This window comes from Felis catus, chromosome D2 (assembly GCF_018350175.1).
Source record: "Felis catus isolate Fca126 chromosome D2, F.catus_Fca126_mat1.0, whole genome shotgun sequence".
NCBI lineage: Eukaryota > Metazoa > Chordata > Mammalia > Carnivora > Felidae > Felis > Felis catus.
Window position 1 is genome coordinate 61,456,286 of NC_058378.1, and position 17,349 is coordinate 61,473,634.

A 17,349-nucleotide genomic window follows, 5' to 3' on the forward strand; every position below is an offset into this window, starting at 1 on the left:
AAGGCTTTACTGTATGTTTTAAAAAATATTTCTTTAAGAGACAGTACCCACATGTAGGGGAGGGGCAGAGAGAGAAGGAGAGAGAATCCCAAGCAGGCTCCATGCTGTCAGTGCGGAGCCTTAACCAGGGCTTGATCCCATGACCTGTGAGATCATGACCTGAGCTGAGATCAAGAGTTGGCCACTTAACCAACTGAGGCAGCCAGGTGCTCCAGTAAATATTTTTTGAAGTAATATTTTCTACCTACTCCACTGGGATTTTACTCCTAGTTTCTTACATTTCTAATCAAGTAAGCTTAATTTTTTAAAAGATAATCATTTTCTAAGATTTTTGAAGTTTAACATTATAAAATTTTTAGGAAATGGCTTTGTTTATACCTCTAAGTATGCTTTAGTTATCGAAGAAATAATTTTGTTTCTGTATTTTAGGAAGATTCTTTTAAACTGTTACTAAAATGTAGACAGTTGGCAAGGTACTATATTTCTAAAAATGTGTTAACAATAAATTGAATAATCACCTGAAAAAGTATTTGGTTACCCTTCTGTTAAGAGCCTGAGCTTAATTTAAGTTCAAATTTTCAACAGTTGACTGTTGATTCTATGACTAACTAGCCAAGTGATCCTGGACAAGGTATGCAACCTCTGTACATCAATTTTCTAAATTATAAGATCCACCAATGGATGTTAGAATAGAGGGCCAAATTTGAAGAGAAACAGGATAACTGCATAGTTTCAAAGTATCTCCCCCCACATTATCAATTCCAAAGAGAAAAACCTACCAGTATTAAATATCTCCTGATGATACTCTGAGAATGGCATATCACTTATATGTGATGTGCCAAAAACGCATAACCTCAATCTAGTCATGAGAAAACATCTGACAAACCCAAATGAAGGACAGTTTATAAAATCACTGACCAATACTCTTCAAAAGTATCAAAGTCATGAAAACAAGGAAGAACTGGAGAACTGGGAGAAGACAAGGAGACATGATGACTAAATACAATGTGGATCCTAGGACAGAGAAAGGACAACCATGGGAAAAGTAACAAAATCCAATGTCTGTAGTTTTGTTAAGAGTATTGTAACAATGTCAATATCTTAGTTTTGATGACTGTACTGTGGTCATGGAAGACGTTAACACTAAAGGATGCTGGGTGAGATCTACATAGGAACTTTCATACTATTTTGTAACTTTTCTCTAAGTCTTAAAGTATCTCAAAATAACATTTTAAAAAAGATAAAAGGAGATAGTAATTATTATCTTTTTTAAAGTTTACTTATTTATTTTGAGAGAGAGAGAGAAAGAGAGAGACAGAGAGAGAGATAAAGAGTAAGCATGAGCAGGAGAGGGGCACAGAGAGGAGAGAATCCCAAGCAGGCTCTGCTATCAGCACAGAAGCCTACGCCAGGCTTGATCCCATGGAACTGTGAGCTCATGACCTAAGCTAAAATCAAGAGTTGGACATCTAACTAACTGAGCCACTCAAGCACCCCATTAATTGTTATCTTTTAAGGTTGTTGTGAGGCTTACACAAGATAACACATGTTCTGGGGCACCTGGTTGGCTCAGTCAGTGGAGTGTGACTCTTGATCCTAGGGTTGTGGGTTTGAGCCCCACGATGGGTATAGAGATTACTTAGCTCAAGAAATGTTAATTATTAGTGGTATTGTCTTTTTCTGAACTCTAAGCAATTTCACATCATATATGTGTTTTTCCTTAATTAGTCTGGCAGGCTTATCAATGGATTTCCCTTTTTCTTTTCACTTTTCAACCCAAATAACTTCAAGACCAAGTCCTAACACCATTTCATTCTATCACTAAGCTGGCTATGTTGCAAAAATAATTACATTTCATGCAACTTCATGTCCTTTTTCTTGCTCAAGGAAAAGCCAGCTACGTTTTTCAAAGAAACAGAAAGGTGACAAAGTCCTCTTTCTTCTTTGTAAATCATATATAAAATTCAAGTTAATAATGACAGCCATTAAAAAAAAGGAATGGTCCCCAATCATGGTATGCTAATTACTTTTGTTACTCTGACAAACTGTTATCACAACTAAATATACCTATAAAACTAAAAGATAATTACAACCTATAATATTGCAGTAAAGAACAGTTAACCTTGGAGCATCTTTCTAATACTCAATTACATATAAGTTTCATTAGCAAAATTACAAAATTTGTAATTTCTTTAAAAAAATCCAAATACCGGGGCACCTGGGTGGCTCAGTCAGTTGAGTGTCTGACTCTTGATTTCAGCTTAGAGTCGTGATCCCATGGTTGTGGGATTGAGCCCTACATCAGGCTCTGCGCTGAGTGTGGGGCCTGCTTGGGATTCTCTTTATCCCCCCCCACTCTCTCTGCCTGCCCTCTGCTCAAGCATGCTTTCTCTCTCTCTCTCTCTCTCAAAAAAAAAAAAAAAAAAAAAAAAAAAAAAAAGAAATCCAAATGCCATTTAAAAAGTTATGAAAAACTGTGAATGACCATGAAATGGCAATTAGCATTAATTTGGAGGTTACAATAAAATATTAGTGAGTAAGCAAATCTGCATTGATCAGCTGTATATTCTTTTGGGCCCTACTTAGTTCGCTCACTATCATGTCTGTGAGATTCATCCATGTTGATGTATATGGTAGTTGTATTTAATTGTATGTATATGTCACAATTTTTTACTCATTTTTTGTTGGGCATATGGGTTGCTTCCAGTTTGTGGCTATCATGATCAAACTATTATCAACTACCTTGTACATGTCTTGTGGTAGACATAATATTCATTTCTATTGAGTTTATACTCGCGAATGGAATTGCTGGGGAATAGGGTGTACATCCGTGGCTTTAGTAGGTACCACCAAAAGAACGCCAAAGTGGCTGAACCAGTTCACATCCCCACTAACCACGCACGTAAATTCTAGTTGCTCCACACCCACACCAACACTTAGATTGTGAGTCTTTTGCATTTTGCTAGGTCAACTTGGCCAAACTGGAACTACATTTCCCCAAATCCCTTCCCTGTTAGGTTAGCCAATAGAGATTTGTGTAAGATAAGATGTGCCAAGTGGAAGGAGGCAGAAGCCATTATGCTCAGGTCATCATAGAGCACCCGATGCTCGTTCAGCTTATACACATTGTTGCTGGTATGCTGGCTCATGTTGTAGGGACAGGAAGGCAGCCAGGCCTGCCACTAATTCCTCTTACTCCCACAAGAGCTCCACCTTCAGCTTCTCTGAGTTCTGGGCCAAAGACCACCAGCTTTGTCTACAGATCACCCATGTCACTGAAGATGGAACTGATGAGACACACATTCCAGTTTCTCCTTACAGGTTCCAATTTATTCTCACTATTCCCCACTCATGACGGTCTTTTCTTCCAACTGCTGCCCTGTTGATTTACAATGACTACTGGTCCATAGGCATTATCTTTCAATACACTTCTTCACCGGCCCCTGCAGTTGTTTAAGGTATAATTCTGTAATATTCATTTGGGTTCTATTTCTCCAATGGAATCCTAACTGTTAAAACTGATGAATCCAGGGGTGCCTGGGTGGCTCAGTCAGTTAAGTGTCCGACTCTTGATTTTAGCTCAGGTCATGATCTCAGGGTTCGGGAGATTGAGCCCCTTTTTGGGCTCTGCGCTGACAGTGCAGAGCCTGCATGGAATTCTCTCTCTCTCTGCCCCTCCCCTGCTCACTTGCTCTCAAAATAAATAAACTTAAGGGGGCACCTGTGGCTCATGTGGTTAAGCATCCAACCCCAGCTCAGGTCACGATCTCACAGTTCCTGAATTTGAGCCCCACGTTAGGCTCTGTGCTGACAGCTCAGAGCCCGGAGCCTGCTTTGGATTCTGTGTCTCCCTCTCTCTCTGCCCCGCCCCTGCTCACACTCTCTCTGTCTCTCAAAAATAAATAATAAACGTTAAAAAAATAAAATAAGAATCGGGGCGCCTGGGTGGCTTGGTTGGTTAAGCATCCGACTTCGGCTCAGGTCATGATCTCACGGTCCGTGGGTTCGAGCCCCGCGTCGGGCTCTGTGCTGACAGCTCAGAGCCTGGAGCCTGTTTCAGATTCTGTGTCTCCCTCTCTCTCTGCCCCTCCCCTGTTCATGCTCTGTCTCTCTCTGTCTCAAAAATAAATAAACGTTAAAAAAATTTTTTTTAAATAAAAAATAAAAATAAACAAAAAAAAATAAAACAAAAAACTGGTGAATCCAGGTAAAGCATAGATGAATGTTCACTGTGCTATTTCTGTGACTTTCCTAAAGGTTTAAAAAATTTTCAAAGTATAGAGGTGGCTGGGTGGCTCAGTTGGCTGAGCATCCACTTCAGCTCAGATCATGATCTCAGTTTATGAGTATGAGCCCCACACTGGGCTCACTCCTGTTGGCATGGAGCCTGCTTTGGATCTTCTGACCCCCTCTCTCTCTACCCCTCCCCTGCTTGTGTTCTCTGTTTCTCTCTCTCTCTCAAATAAATAAACATTAAAAAAATTTTTTTTCAGAGTACAAAGATTAATATAACACCTTTGTAACCAGTACTCAGTTTTATTGAGTATTAACACTTTCGTTTCAAATTTCTTTTTAAAGTGATGTGAATTTTACATCTTCCTATCTGAAAGAATAAAGTGTTACCAACCCTCATTAAATCTGAGTGGTGGGTGCAAGGAAATCTGTAGCAAATTGGTAAAAAGAAAACCATGCAAAAAATAAATAAAATTCTCCATAATAGACCAGTCATTAGGCTGCAGAAATTTCGGCCATAGTTCTTTACAGGTTGGTGGTAAAGTACAGTCACAAAAATCATATCAAAATATACCAATTCTTTGTTTCCTATCGAAGAAAACATACACCTTCCCTATGATCCAACAATTCCACTGCTAGTTAGTTGTCCAAAGTAAGTGAAAGCAAAACTGATTTAAAAAGATGAGGAGGAGGAGGAGGAAGAAAATGTATACTTCTGTTCATAGCTACTTTATTTGTATTTTTTTATTAAAATGTTTTATTTATTTTTGAGACAGTACAAGCAGGGGAAGGGAAGAGACAGGGGACACAACATCCAAAACAGGCTCTGCATTGACAGCAGTGAGCCAGATGTGGAGCTCGAAGTCACAAACTGCGAGATCATAACCTGAGCTGAAGTTGTACGCTCAACCGACTGAGCTACCAGGTGCCCTGCTACTTTATTTGCATTAGCCAAAAAGAGGAAATAACCCAAGTGTCCATGAATAGGAAAATGGATAAAATATGGCATGTTATACAATGAAATACTATACAGCAATGAAAAGAAACAAACTATTGCTACATGTAACCACATGGATAAATTTCAACATGAGGGATGAAAGATGCCAGACACAAAAGAGTACTTGATTCCACTTACATGACATTCCAGAATAAACAAAATTAATCTATGGTAAACATAGGTATAAATATTTATGATTCTGGATTAGGAAATGGTTTCTCAGATATGACACCAAATACAGAGGGAACAAGGGGTGTCTGGGTGGCTCAGTTGGTTAAACGACCGACTCTTGATCTGAGCTCAGGTCATGATCTCGTGGTTCCTGAGTCCAAGCCCTGTGTCGGGCTCTGTGCTGACAGGGCAGAGCATGCTTGGGATTCTCTCTCTTCTCTCTCTCTGCTCCTCCCTTGTTCACATATACTTGTGCGTGCGTGCGCTCTCTCTCTCAAAATAAATAATAAATACATAAATAAACTCAAAAACAAAAACAAAAAACCAAACCAAAACAAAACAAAACCAGAAGGAGCAAAAGGAAAACCAGATAAAATGCACTTCATTATAAAAACTTTGTGTTTCAAAGGTCATCACAAAGAAAATGAAAAGACAACCCACTGAATGGCAGAAAATTTTTACAAATCAGATATCTGATAGTGGATGAGTATACAGAAGATATGAAAAACTCTTATAACTCAATAATAAAAATCCCCAATTTTTAAAAATGGGCAAAAGGGGGCACCTGGCTGGCTCAGTCGGTTGAGCGTCCAACTTCGGCTCAGGTCATGATCTCACGGTCCGTGAGTTCAAGCCCCGTGTCAGGCTCTGTGCTGACAGCTCAGAGTCTGGAGCCTGTTTCAGATTCTGTGTCTCCCTCTCTCTCTGACCCTCCCCCGTTCATGCTCTGTCTCTCTCTGTCTCAAAAATAAATAAACGTTAAAAAAAAAAAATTTAAAAATGGGCAAAGGATCTAAATAGAAATTTCTCCAACGATATACAAATGGCCAGTAAACACACGAAAAGATCCTCAACATGATTAGTCATCAGGGAAATAAAATCAAAACCACTACGAGATGCCACTGCACACCCAATAGGATGGCTATAATCAAACAAACCGAGGGGTGTCTGAGTGGCTCAGTCGGTCAAGCATCTGACTCTTGATTTTGGCTCAGGTCTGTCTCTCGCTCTCTCTCTCTGCCCCTTCCCCTCCTGTACTCTCTCTCTCAAAATAAATAAACTTAAAAAAAAAAAAAGAAAATTATGGAATCTTTATTAAAACCGTTGATAACATTTCTTTCATTAAACAACGTGCCTGTCAGGCAGAAGTACAATAAAGTCTCGGACCCACCTGCATTGCTGCATCACCAATCGCACGTCGGATCTCCCTTAGAGTCTGATACTGCTCCAACAAGTGATCGCCACAGATGATATCTACCTATGGGCAAATAAGAGTATCAGATTGCTTTCCTGCTTCAAAAAACCATATGAAAAAAATTAAGAAAAACCTACATAATTATTTCCAAACTAGACTTTGCTATTTTATTTTGGACAGATTAAACACTCTCAAGACATATTTTAAAAACTTGCTATAAAAATAAAGTAAAATGGAAGGGGTATTAGAAGACATAGCAGGATAATAGTATAGTACAGCAGGCACTCAAAATGTTCCCTTGAATCTCTGAGAATAAATAAAATCACATTTGATATATTCAGCATAAGGCAGCACGGGAAGGTACATTTTTTTAAGTTCCATGATAAAATTGTTAAAAGGGTATGTAATACTTAAAAAGGCTTTTAGTTACTTGAATAATTCTCTTACAAGGACTATCTCACTTTCCAACAATGAAGAGTCTAACAGTGACATCAAGTGCACACTAAGGGAGCTGTTTTATAAATGGAACATCTTAAGATTTTTTAGTTCTTTGGGAAGTCAAAGCTCTAAGATAAATCTTTTACGGTGAATGCTCTAGAAAGAATGACATTCAGTGACATACTACAAGGTAGTAAGATTCCAGTATACTTACTTGCTAAGACAGAAATGCAAATCTTCAATCTTTCTTTGTCTCTCAAGGAGTGCTCCTTTCCCATTGCCTTACAATGGGGTCAGGTTCTTGAGGTCTTATTCATATAGATCCCTTCATTGACTACATCTCCTAACGTCACTGTTTAGTTTATGGTGTGACAGTTCTTCTTGTCCTCTAACCCAGAATAGAATATCACCTCTGACTCTTAGTTCTCCTTTCCCTTTCTTCTCATACGCAAACAGTTAAAAAGTCCTGCGGCTTCTTCCTTCATAACACCTCTCAGTGTTTCTATCATCCTTTCAGCAGCTACCCCTGGGCTTACAGCTGAAATCCCCTTCTAACCAGATCTTCCTACTTTCAAATTCTGTTTACTCTAAAATTCCTGTCCAATGCCAACGTTATTAATCTCCTTGAAAGCTTCAGCATAGGTGGGGAAGAATCATACAAGCAGTTGAATTTCACTGAGAAGCCACTATGTATACCATATGTTATACTATGTATATAATCTTCACATTCTTGTGAGCTAGGTATCATAATGCCCAATTTACAGATAAAAATACTAAGAGGTAAAGACATTTAACTTTCCTAAAGTCGCAAAGCTAGTAACTAGTAAAGTCCAGATCTAAACCCAGGTCTGTCCCCAGGTCTATCTTTCTCCAAAGCCTAAGTGTACATCAGGGGTTAGCAAACTTGTTCTATAAAGGGGTAGACGCTAAATATATTAGGCTTTGTAGGCCCTAGGATCTCTGTCATAGCTTCTCAAATCTGCCACAATAGCATGAAAACAGCCTTAGTATGGCTGCGTTCCAATGAAATTTTATTTATAAAAACAGATGGCAGGCTAGATCTAGCCTATGGGCCAGTTTGTCAACACACATGCTAGATCTTAAGGCACAAACTCCAATTAGTACCAACTTTAAAAAAAAAAAGATTTTTAAAAAGTAATCTCTACACCCAATGTGGGGCTCGAACCCGCGACCCCGAGATCAAGGGTCACATGCTCCACTGACTGAGCCAGCGAGGTGCCCCCAATTAGTACCAGCTTTTGTGTCTCACACCCACTAGTTTCAACATTGGCAGAGCAAGCCTTGTTTGCAAGATGATTTGAAAGCTATGATAGAATATTTTGTGCACAGACCTCAGATCCATGAAAAACTAAAGAATTTGGAAACTATCATCATGTTTTGATTAAGTATTCAGCAATCCAGAGACCATCACTCTTCATGGGCTTCTCCCCATGGTATACATTTATGGTCTGGTTACTGTATTTTTCTTTTCAACTTAATCTTAACCCCCAGAAGTTGGCCAGTTACTAACAGTTTGATGTGGATGGCCCTAGATGCTATGTGCACATGTGGGATTTTTGTTTTGTTTTTTAAACATGGGATCATGAGAGAGCCTGCGTAGCTCAGTCGGTTAAGTGTTCAACTTTGGCTCAGGTCATGATCTCACAGCTCATGGGTTCGAGCCTTGCATCAGGCTCTGTGCAGACAGCTTGGAGCCTGGAGACTACTTTGGATTCTGTCTCCCTCTCCCCCTGCCCCTCCCTTGCTTGCGTTCTGTCTCTCTCAAAAACAAACATTAAAAAAATTAACAAAAAATAAAAAATGGGATCAAGCCACGTAAACTGTTCTACAACTTATTTAAAAACCAAAAAGCCTTAGGGGTGCCTGGGTGGCTCAGTCGGTTGAGCGTCCGTCTTCGACTCAGGTCATGATCTCACAGTCCGTGAGTTCGAGCCCTGTGTCAGGCTCTGTGCTGACAGCTCAGAGCCTGGAGCCTGCTTCCTATTCTGTGTCTCCCTCTCTCTCTGCCCCTCCCCCGCTCATGCTTTGTCTCTCTCCCTGTCAAAAATAAATAAATATTTAAAAAAATTTTTTTAAACCCCAAAAAACCTTAATATAGCATAGACATCTCTGAAGTACAAGGTTACCTCTAATAGCTACATTGTGTTCCACTGTATAAATATGTCATAACTTTTTATATTTATTTTTTATTTTAGAAAGAGCACAAGTAGGGGAAAGAGAGAATCTTTTCGATTCCTCGATCCCATGATCGATCCCATGACCCTGGGATCATGACCTGTACTGGAATCAAGAGTTGGACAATCAACTGAGCCATCCAGGTGCCCCTGAATATGTCATAATCTATAAATCCATTTCCCTGATAAACATTTAAATTGCTTCTGATTTTACAATACTGATTTTTAAAAGTTACCTGACTAAATATTTCATAAATTACTTCATTCAAACAGAGTCACATCTCTGGGTTCCCACAAACATGACCCACATATTTGGTAGTTTGTAGATGGACTCACGGACTCAGCAACACAGCAAGGATATGTGGCCAGATCAGCAAGGGAAAAAGATGTAGGTGGAGTCTGGACAAATCCACACACAGGCTTCCTATGGTCCCCCTCTCGGTTCAGGAGAAGATACACCCAGAGTACTCCTTTTCCTAGCACTGGAAATGCAGCCCACTTGTGCAATGTTTCTGCCCAGGGAAGCCCATTTGAAGTTCAGAGTACAGGGTTTTTACTGAGGGCTGTTCATGTTGGCATTCTCTGCCTGTAACAAGTACTAAGCTCCAGACTCCCAGAAGGAAAGCAGGTATTCATCACAGATCCATTGTATGGTGTAGGCATGGTGAAACACCCTTACTGGGAACTTTCTGCAAGCCAAAATGCTAGGTAGGCAAGGGCCAACTGTAGAAGCAGTCCCGTCTAAAGATAGCAGCCTCAGGTTTGCTTTATTAACTCTTTTCCTGTATAATCTTTCTACCTCTGGAGTAGCTAAGTCTCAGGCAGAAAGGTTAACTGTAATGTTTCTAACCTCAGAGCAGAAATCAGACTGTGAGGGTAGTCTAAGAAGGCAGGAAAAACCTGTGTCTTTTTTTTTTTTAAACCCATATAAAAAAATTTTTCAACGTTTATTTTTGAGACAGAGAGAGAGAGACAGTGTGCAAGCAGGGGAGGGGCGGAGAGAGACAGAGACACAGAATCGAAAGCAGGCTCCAGGCTCTGAGCTGTCAGCACAGAGACCAACGTGGGGCTTGAATTCATGAACCCTAAGATCATGACCTGAGCTGAAGTTGGACGCTTAACCGACTGAGCCACCGAGGGGCCCCAAACCACCCCCCCCCTTTTTTTTTTACAAGCAAGATCACACTACAGATTCCAAGATAGGATTTTTCACTGAATGAGCTAGTGGCATACTTGTTCACACATGCTCTTCTTTGACAGAAAGTCTTTTTTCTTCGTCTGGCAAATTCCTATACATTCTTCAAGTCCATTCTTTGACTCCTTCAGAGTTAAATCATTCACTCTTGCACTCTTGTCACACTCACCATATCCTATTTTCATTCAGTTGTTTTCTTGTATATCTTCCCTACAACCAAGTCCCTTGGTGGCATAAATTTTCTCTCTCATCTTTGTACTCTTAAGGCCAAGTACATAGATGCTCAATTTAGCATCAATAGGTAATAAATAAATGGTAGGGACATACCATATGATGCATTAGAGTCTGTTTAAAAATTGATTTGGAAACAATTTAATAGCAAGGTTAAGTTCATATCCTAAATAAATAATAACCTATCTTTTGAGATGGAATTAATTATGGTAGGATTAACAATAAAATCTAACATCACTTATTCTACATAAAGAATTTTTAGTGATCAATGTGATGTTTATTTTCTAAGTCTCGTTTCATCAAACAAAAATAAGATCTGACGATCAGTGTACGAAGGAACACAAGAGTAGCTATAAGACAAAATAAAAGAAGACATGAGTTCAATATACCATTGACTCAACCACAGTAATCCAGAGGCACTCGGATTTCTATGTGATGGAATCTATCCAGACAATTACTGATTTCTGATTTTGAATTAACTTAAATCTCTTGTAAGAATACATGATCTGTATTTTTTTAATCTTTCAGAATTGTCTTCCTTTTTTATTTTGGTATGCCACAAATAACTTTAAAGGTAGTTTATTACTTAACAGTCCTGTAGTAATCATTCATTTCTGCTAGAAATAACCCTAAGTGAAGGCCACATACCTATAAACAGAGCACACATTTCCTACTTGGGAATAACTGGTTTAAAGAAGATCAGCATAGCAGGCTCAAGTGACTGGGTTCACCAAGCATTTTATTTTGATTAATGGTTAACTAGCTCAATGTTCTGTTCGTATTAGAAGTAACTCTTGTTTACTCTCTCTTGGATTTAGAAGGTCTAAACAATTTTAGTCACAATCTGCATATTTGATAGGTCTCTGTTCCATCATTTCAACATTTTGGTGAAATAGTAATTTATAAGTGTTACCACCTATATAGTCCCTGAATAGGAAAGAAATATTTACCGAGAAAGCCAAGAACTGACAGAAAGTTAAATGTTGAAGACAAATTTTATAGAATTTTATTTCAGGGGCGCCGGGGTGGCTCAGTTGGTTGAGCATCTGACTTCAGCTCAGATCATGATCTTGCAGTTTATGAGTTTGAGCTCCACATCAGGCTCACTGCTGTCAACACAAAGCCTGCTTTGGATCCTCTGTCCCCCTCTCTCTGACCCTCCCCCACTTGCAGTCTCTCTCTCTCTCTCTCAAAAATAAACACGTATATACATACACATATATAAAATATATGTGTATATATGTATATATACGTACATATATAAAATTTTATTTCAAAATGCTGAAAGCCTTGAATTCTATGATATGAAAGAAAAAAACCTACATTTTTACACAGCCAAACCAATTTGGCAACCACATTTCTTAAAACACCAAATATGAAACTTATAAATGGTAATTCTGTTCTGATCAGTATCTAGCCACAGAGGAAGTAATCTATACCCTACAGAAAGCCCTCTTGGGTGGCATTTCTTACTTTATATAATCAGGTGCCACTCTTCTGAATTCTGCTTTTAGAAATAATAGACTGTTATTGGATCACTTACAATTCTTTGTCCAGGGGTCTCTAATAAGTTACCTTTTTTTTTTTTTTAATATTTATTTTTGAGACAAAGAGAGAGACAGAGACAGAATGTGAGTGGGGGAGGGGCAGAGAAAGAGGGAGACACAGAATCTGAAACAGGCTCCAGGCTCGGAGCTGCCAGCACACAGCCCAACTCTAGGCTCGAACTCACGAACTGCGAGATCACGACCTGAGCCGAAGTCGGACACTTAACCGAATGAGCCACCCAGGCGCCCCATCTAGTTAGTTACCAGAAGACTAGCAATAACCTCAGGTAAGCTGTGGCTACAAGGTGGCCAGGTAAGTTATTTCCAGTTTTCAGTTGCCATGAGAAATATCTGTTAACTTAATAGCAAATAGTGTTTTAAATAAAAATTATTTCTTCAAATTTTACACATGATGGAGAACAAAATCCTCTTTAAAATTTAAGTAATGAAAGAGCAAAACTATATAGATGTGCGTTGTCAGTGACCCACATTCTATTTAGACTTTATGTTCAACGATACATGAGGTTCGAGTTTCTACCTTATAACAAGAACATATTACATGGCTAGAATGGGAGATCTTTCCTAATGCTCAAAAAACAAATAGGGTCTCTATTAGACAGCTATCTCACTTTTTTAGGTGTCTTGGACCTAGCTTGTCACAAACGCAAGGATGTCCTCTGAAGAGAAGAGGATGGGTGATAAACAACCTTCTGCACTATCAAAGAGACAGCCTTGGGGAAGCGAGGCTCGTATCCTCAGCTCTTCTCTGACACTGACAGGTAGTCAGTCACCAATGCCAGTGAGAAGCAGACAGCTGGTCAAATGTGATTCAAGTGGGGCTGGAATCACTGTGTCCCAATATTTAATTAGCATTTACATTATCTTTTTTTTTTTTTTTAATTTTTTTTTTTCAACGTTTATTTATTTTTGGGACAGAGAGAGACAGAGCATGAACAGGGGAGGGGCAGAGAGAGAGGGAGACACAGAATCGGAAACAGGCTCCAGGCTCTGAGCCATCAGTCCAGAGCCTGACGCGGGGCTCGAACTCACGGACCGCGAGATCGTGACCTGGCTGAAGTCGGACGCTTAACCGACTGCGCCACCCAGGCGCCCCAGCATTTACATTATCTACACATCATAAAAGCCACAGCATGCAATCCTTTTTAGCATTTCTTCAGTATACTAAAGGTAATCTCACAGCTTCATCTGTCCTTTTACACACATATACTCTACCTGACAAGCTGGATCAAGACCCATTTTTCTTCTGAGGAATTTTTCTACATGCCCAATAGTTGCTTCTCCAGAAACTCGGACAAACTTCTTTTCCAAGGGCTACAAAAATAAACATAAATAAATATTTTCAGAATGAATACATATAATGTATAAATCATAAAGCAAATTTTAAAATAAAGATGTTCAACAGATTTATGAAAAAAATTACTATGAAATTTGAGCTCATTTACCTACCAAAGAAGAAAAAAGGAATTTTTGCTTAGCTTCCCCTCTGAAAAGTATGTCAATAATTTTTTTTAATAGAAAAGCTTACTAGTTTAATACCTCATCAAAAATAAAACTTAGAGTAAAATGTATTGACAGAGAGAGAATATCTGAGACTAAATTGTGTCTAAAACAATCTAGCATCCTCAACAAAAAAACTGCAAGGGAAAAAAAGAACAAGATGGAGAAGGAACGTCTAGACTGAAAAAGATGTGAACAATATAAGTAAGAGATATGTCAACCAATTACAATGTATGGATCGCATTTGGGTCCTGATTTAAACAAACCTATACAATAATTTTCATGAGATAATTTTGGAAATTTAAGTAGCATGTGGATATTTGATTAAGGAATTATTATTAGTTTTCAAAACTGTAGTATCCCTATTCTGTTTGTAAAAAGTCCTTATCTCTTAGAAACAAATCTGATTATTTACTGATAAAAATGTCTCAGATTTGCTTTAAAATTGTGAGAAGTGGTGAAGACATAGATGAAACGAGATTGGCCGTGAGTTTATAATTACTGAAGTTGAGCGTGTACATGGGCATTCATTTTACCATTCTGTCTATTTCTGTGTGAGTGTGACATTTTCCAAAATAAACGGTTTTCTTTTTTGAGAGGAAAATAAAAAGACTGACATCTAGACATATGTGGCTGGAATCTGATCTGATGGTCTAAGGTGATAGGGGAGACGCCACAGGGTCTTAAAGGAAAAGCTAACACTTAGCCAGGCACTCCATCTCCAAGGCAGTTTTAAGGATGTTACTCTCTAACACAAAGGAAAAGCTGAGGTAATCAGAACTAAAAGGGTACCTTTTAGGAATACATGAACAATAGGTTAGGTGCACGTTTGTCTCAAATAACAGCACTCAGCTTTCTTATCTGTAGTTTGGTTCCTTAAGATATTCCCTTATAGTAACACTACCCCTTATTACCATAGGGCAGCAGACAGCATAGGTGTTAAGCGCAGATACTCCAGAAACAGACCCCCTGGGTTTAAACCCTGGTTCTGCCATTGTCTAGCCCTAAGTCTTTGGGCAAGATGATGAACCTTTCTGTCCCCATTTGTAAAAGAGATAATAATATCACCTACTACACCTCACAGATTTTATCAAGAGGAAGGTGAGTTAATGTAGGTAAATAACTATTAACAATTCCTGGCACATATTTATTACTGGTGTGTTGTGATCATTTCACTCTTTATGTAAAAGAACTTGACTCTTACATAAGAAAGTCTATATAAGAGACCCTCATCCCATGGTTATGGGATACTGATACAATCTAGACAAAAATGGCAAAGTTTCACGCTTTTTTTATAAGTACAGGAATCATCTCACAAAGCTAAAGCAGTCTAAGGAGGTACAGCCGTGCCCCAGGTGGAGTCCCCAAGAAAATATCTCATTGTAGGTGGCACTGGTTAGCATAAGAATCCTATTAAGGACCTTGAGAAGCTGTTATTCTGAATTATCTAGCTATGCCTGTCTGGCAACCAGTATTTTTTTTTTTTTTAAGAGAAAGAGCAAATGAGTGGGGTAGATGGACAGAGGGAGAGAGAATCTTAAGCATGCTCCACAACTCAGCATGGAGCTGGACACAGGGCTTGATCCCACAACCCTGGGATCATGACCTGAGCGGAAATCAAAAGTCAGACGCTCAGCTGAACTAGAGAGCATTTCTGAAGGTTAATTCCCTGGGCTTACCTCAGGTATACCAGCAGAGGACAGTCCAATTTCTCTCATTTCTAAATTCTTAGTGAACACCTCACCCCAGGCGTTTGTTAAAATTAATCCAACTTAGCTAAAGTTATAAATACTATTACTTTTTAACTTTTTAAAAAATGTTTATTTTTGAGAGAGTGAGCGAGCATCAGAGGGACAGAGAGAGAGAGAGAGAGAGACAGAGAGAGAGAGAGAGAGAGAGACAGAGAGAGAGAGAGAGAGAGAGACAGAGACAGAGAGAGAGAGAGACAGAGAATTGAAAGCAGGCTCTGTGATAATAGCAGAGAGCCTGATGTGGGGCTTGAACTCACCAACTGTGAGATCATGACCAAGCTGAAGTCAGACGGCTTAACCGCCTGAGCCACCCACCCAGATGCCCCAATACTGTACTTTTTAGATCACCTAGAACAGAATTATGAGATCTGCCAACACCTGAAAGAGAAAAAAACGTGTCTTGGCTTTCAAAGCCAGGGTTCTCATGTGGCTGACTTAGTCCTCATGCCCCAGGTTCACAAGTTAACTGGATTTTTCCTCCATATAATTCACATTCAGTTTTTTAGAAGACAATTTGGGTTTTTTGTTTTTGTTGTTTTGCTTAAAGCTCTAGAACATTTCTCACCTACATAGTCAACTCTTATCTTTTCTGCTACACCTCAGTCTCCTACCATGTGTAAATAGGAAAAAAAAAATCCAGATTTATACCTCTTTGAAATTAAGCACAGACAGCAATCTTCCCTACCATCTATAACACAAAAGGCCAATTTTATAAGAAAGTTGAATAAGCTAGTTTAGATCTGTAGGGAGATTTAGGAAACAGTTATTTTCTTGCTTTAGATAATGCATACCACTAAACAGATCTTTTAAAGAGATGATACCAACTCATAATTACACTTTACCTTGAAAAAATTCCTATTTCTGTCAACTGAAAAGGCCTAGAAACTGTTATGTACCCAATAGGTAGGCGAACCCCCAGTAGCCAGATTGATTTTTAAAAACCACCAAAAGGGGTGACACCTGGTGGCTCAGTTGGTTAAGCAGTTGGTTAAGCGTCTAACTTCAGCTCAGGTCATTATCTTGCAATTTGTGGGTTTGAGCCCCACACTGGGCTCTCTGCTGTCAGCACAGAGCCTGCTTTGGATATTCAGTCTCCCTCTCCTTCTCTCAAAAATAAACAAACATTAAGGAAAAAAAAAAACCCCATCAAAAGGAACTAGGACACCTTGGAGAAAGGACTAATTCCATGTCTGGGGGACAAGAGATGTACAAGTTGAACACAGAACATCTTGTCATATCAGATAGCAAGAAAGTATTAGAGACTATGATACCTATGATAGGACAATTTGAACATCAATAAAGGTAATAAATAAAATAGGTTTAAATCACAAATATGTTTAAATTTAAGAGTTCACACTAAAGTAAAAACAAAAACAAGAAAACCTATTTGATTTGGTCAAGACTGGAGTACGCTCATGAACCAACTCATTACTCTGAGCTTGGTAAGTAAAGGGAAAGAATCAAGCATTTATCTTGCCTTTCCTATAAAAACGATTCCACTGGCTAACCAAATAGAGGAAAGGAAGTTTCTCTTTATAAAGGTATTTTAACTAGTAAAAGAAGTGGGGGCGGGGGGGCCTCACTGGCTTAGTCAGTGGAGCATGTGACTCTGGATCTTGAGGTTGTGAGTTTGAGTCCCACATTGGATGCAGAGATTATTTTAAATTAAAATCTTAAAAAAAGAGGAATGATAGCATCATTTTCCAAACCTTATTAAGCTAATGGGCTTAGACACTGAGCACCAATGGTTGCTAACATAAAGAGATCCAGACAACCAGATATTATGTGCCTCTAGATAGACAGAAAAACCACCTATGACGTATTCTTGATCCCTTCAAATCAAACCTGTATGATCAACACTCTGAACTTAACTATCAG

At 38.9% G+C, this 17,349-nt stretch overlaps 1 protein-coding gene across 2 annotated transcripts in view; it reads right to left on the reverse strand.

Moving 5' to 3' along the window:
- Positions 1–17,349, reverse strand: part of PCGF6 (polycomb group ring finger 6) — a 37,200-nt gene that overhangs the window by 4,226 nt on the left and 15,625 nt on the right. Inside the window, exons 8-9 of one of the 2 annotated variants that reach the window (XM_045040631.1) lie at positions 13,436–13,534; positions 6,573–6,655 (exon numbers count right to left, since the gene is read on the reverse strand). In XM_045040631.1, coding sequence (XP_044896566.1) covers positions 6,611–6,655; positions 13,436–13,534 — 144 coding nt within the window. In that variant the 3' untranslated portion in view covers positions 6,573–6,610. Of the gene's footprint in view, positions 1–6,572; positions 6,660–13,435; positions 13,535–17,349 lie in introns of both variants that reach the window. The other variant, XM_023240883.2, reaches the window with a different exon arrangement.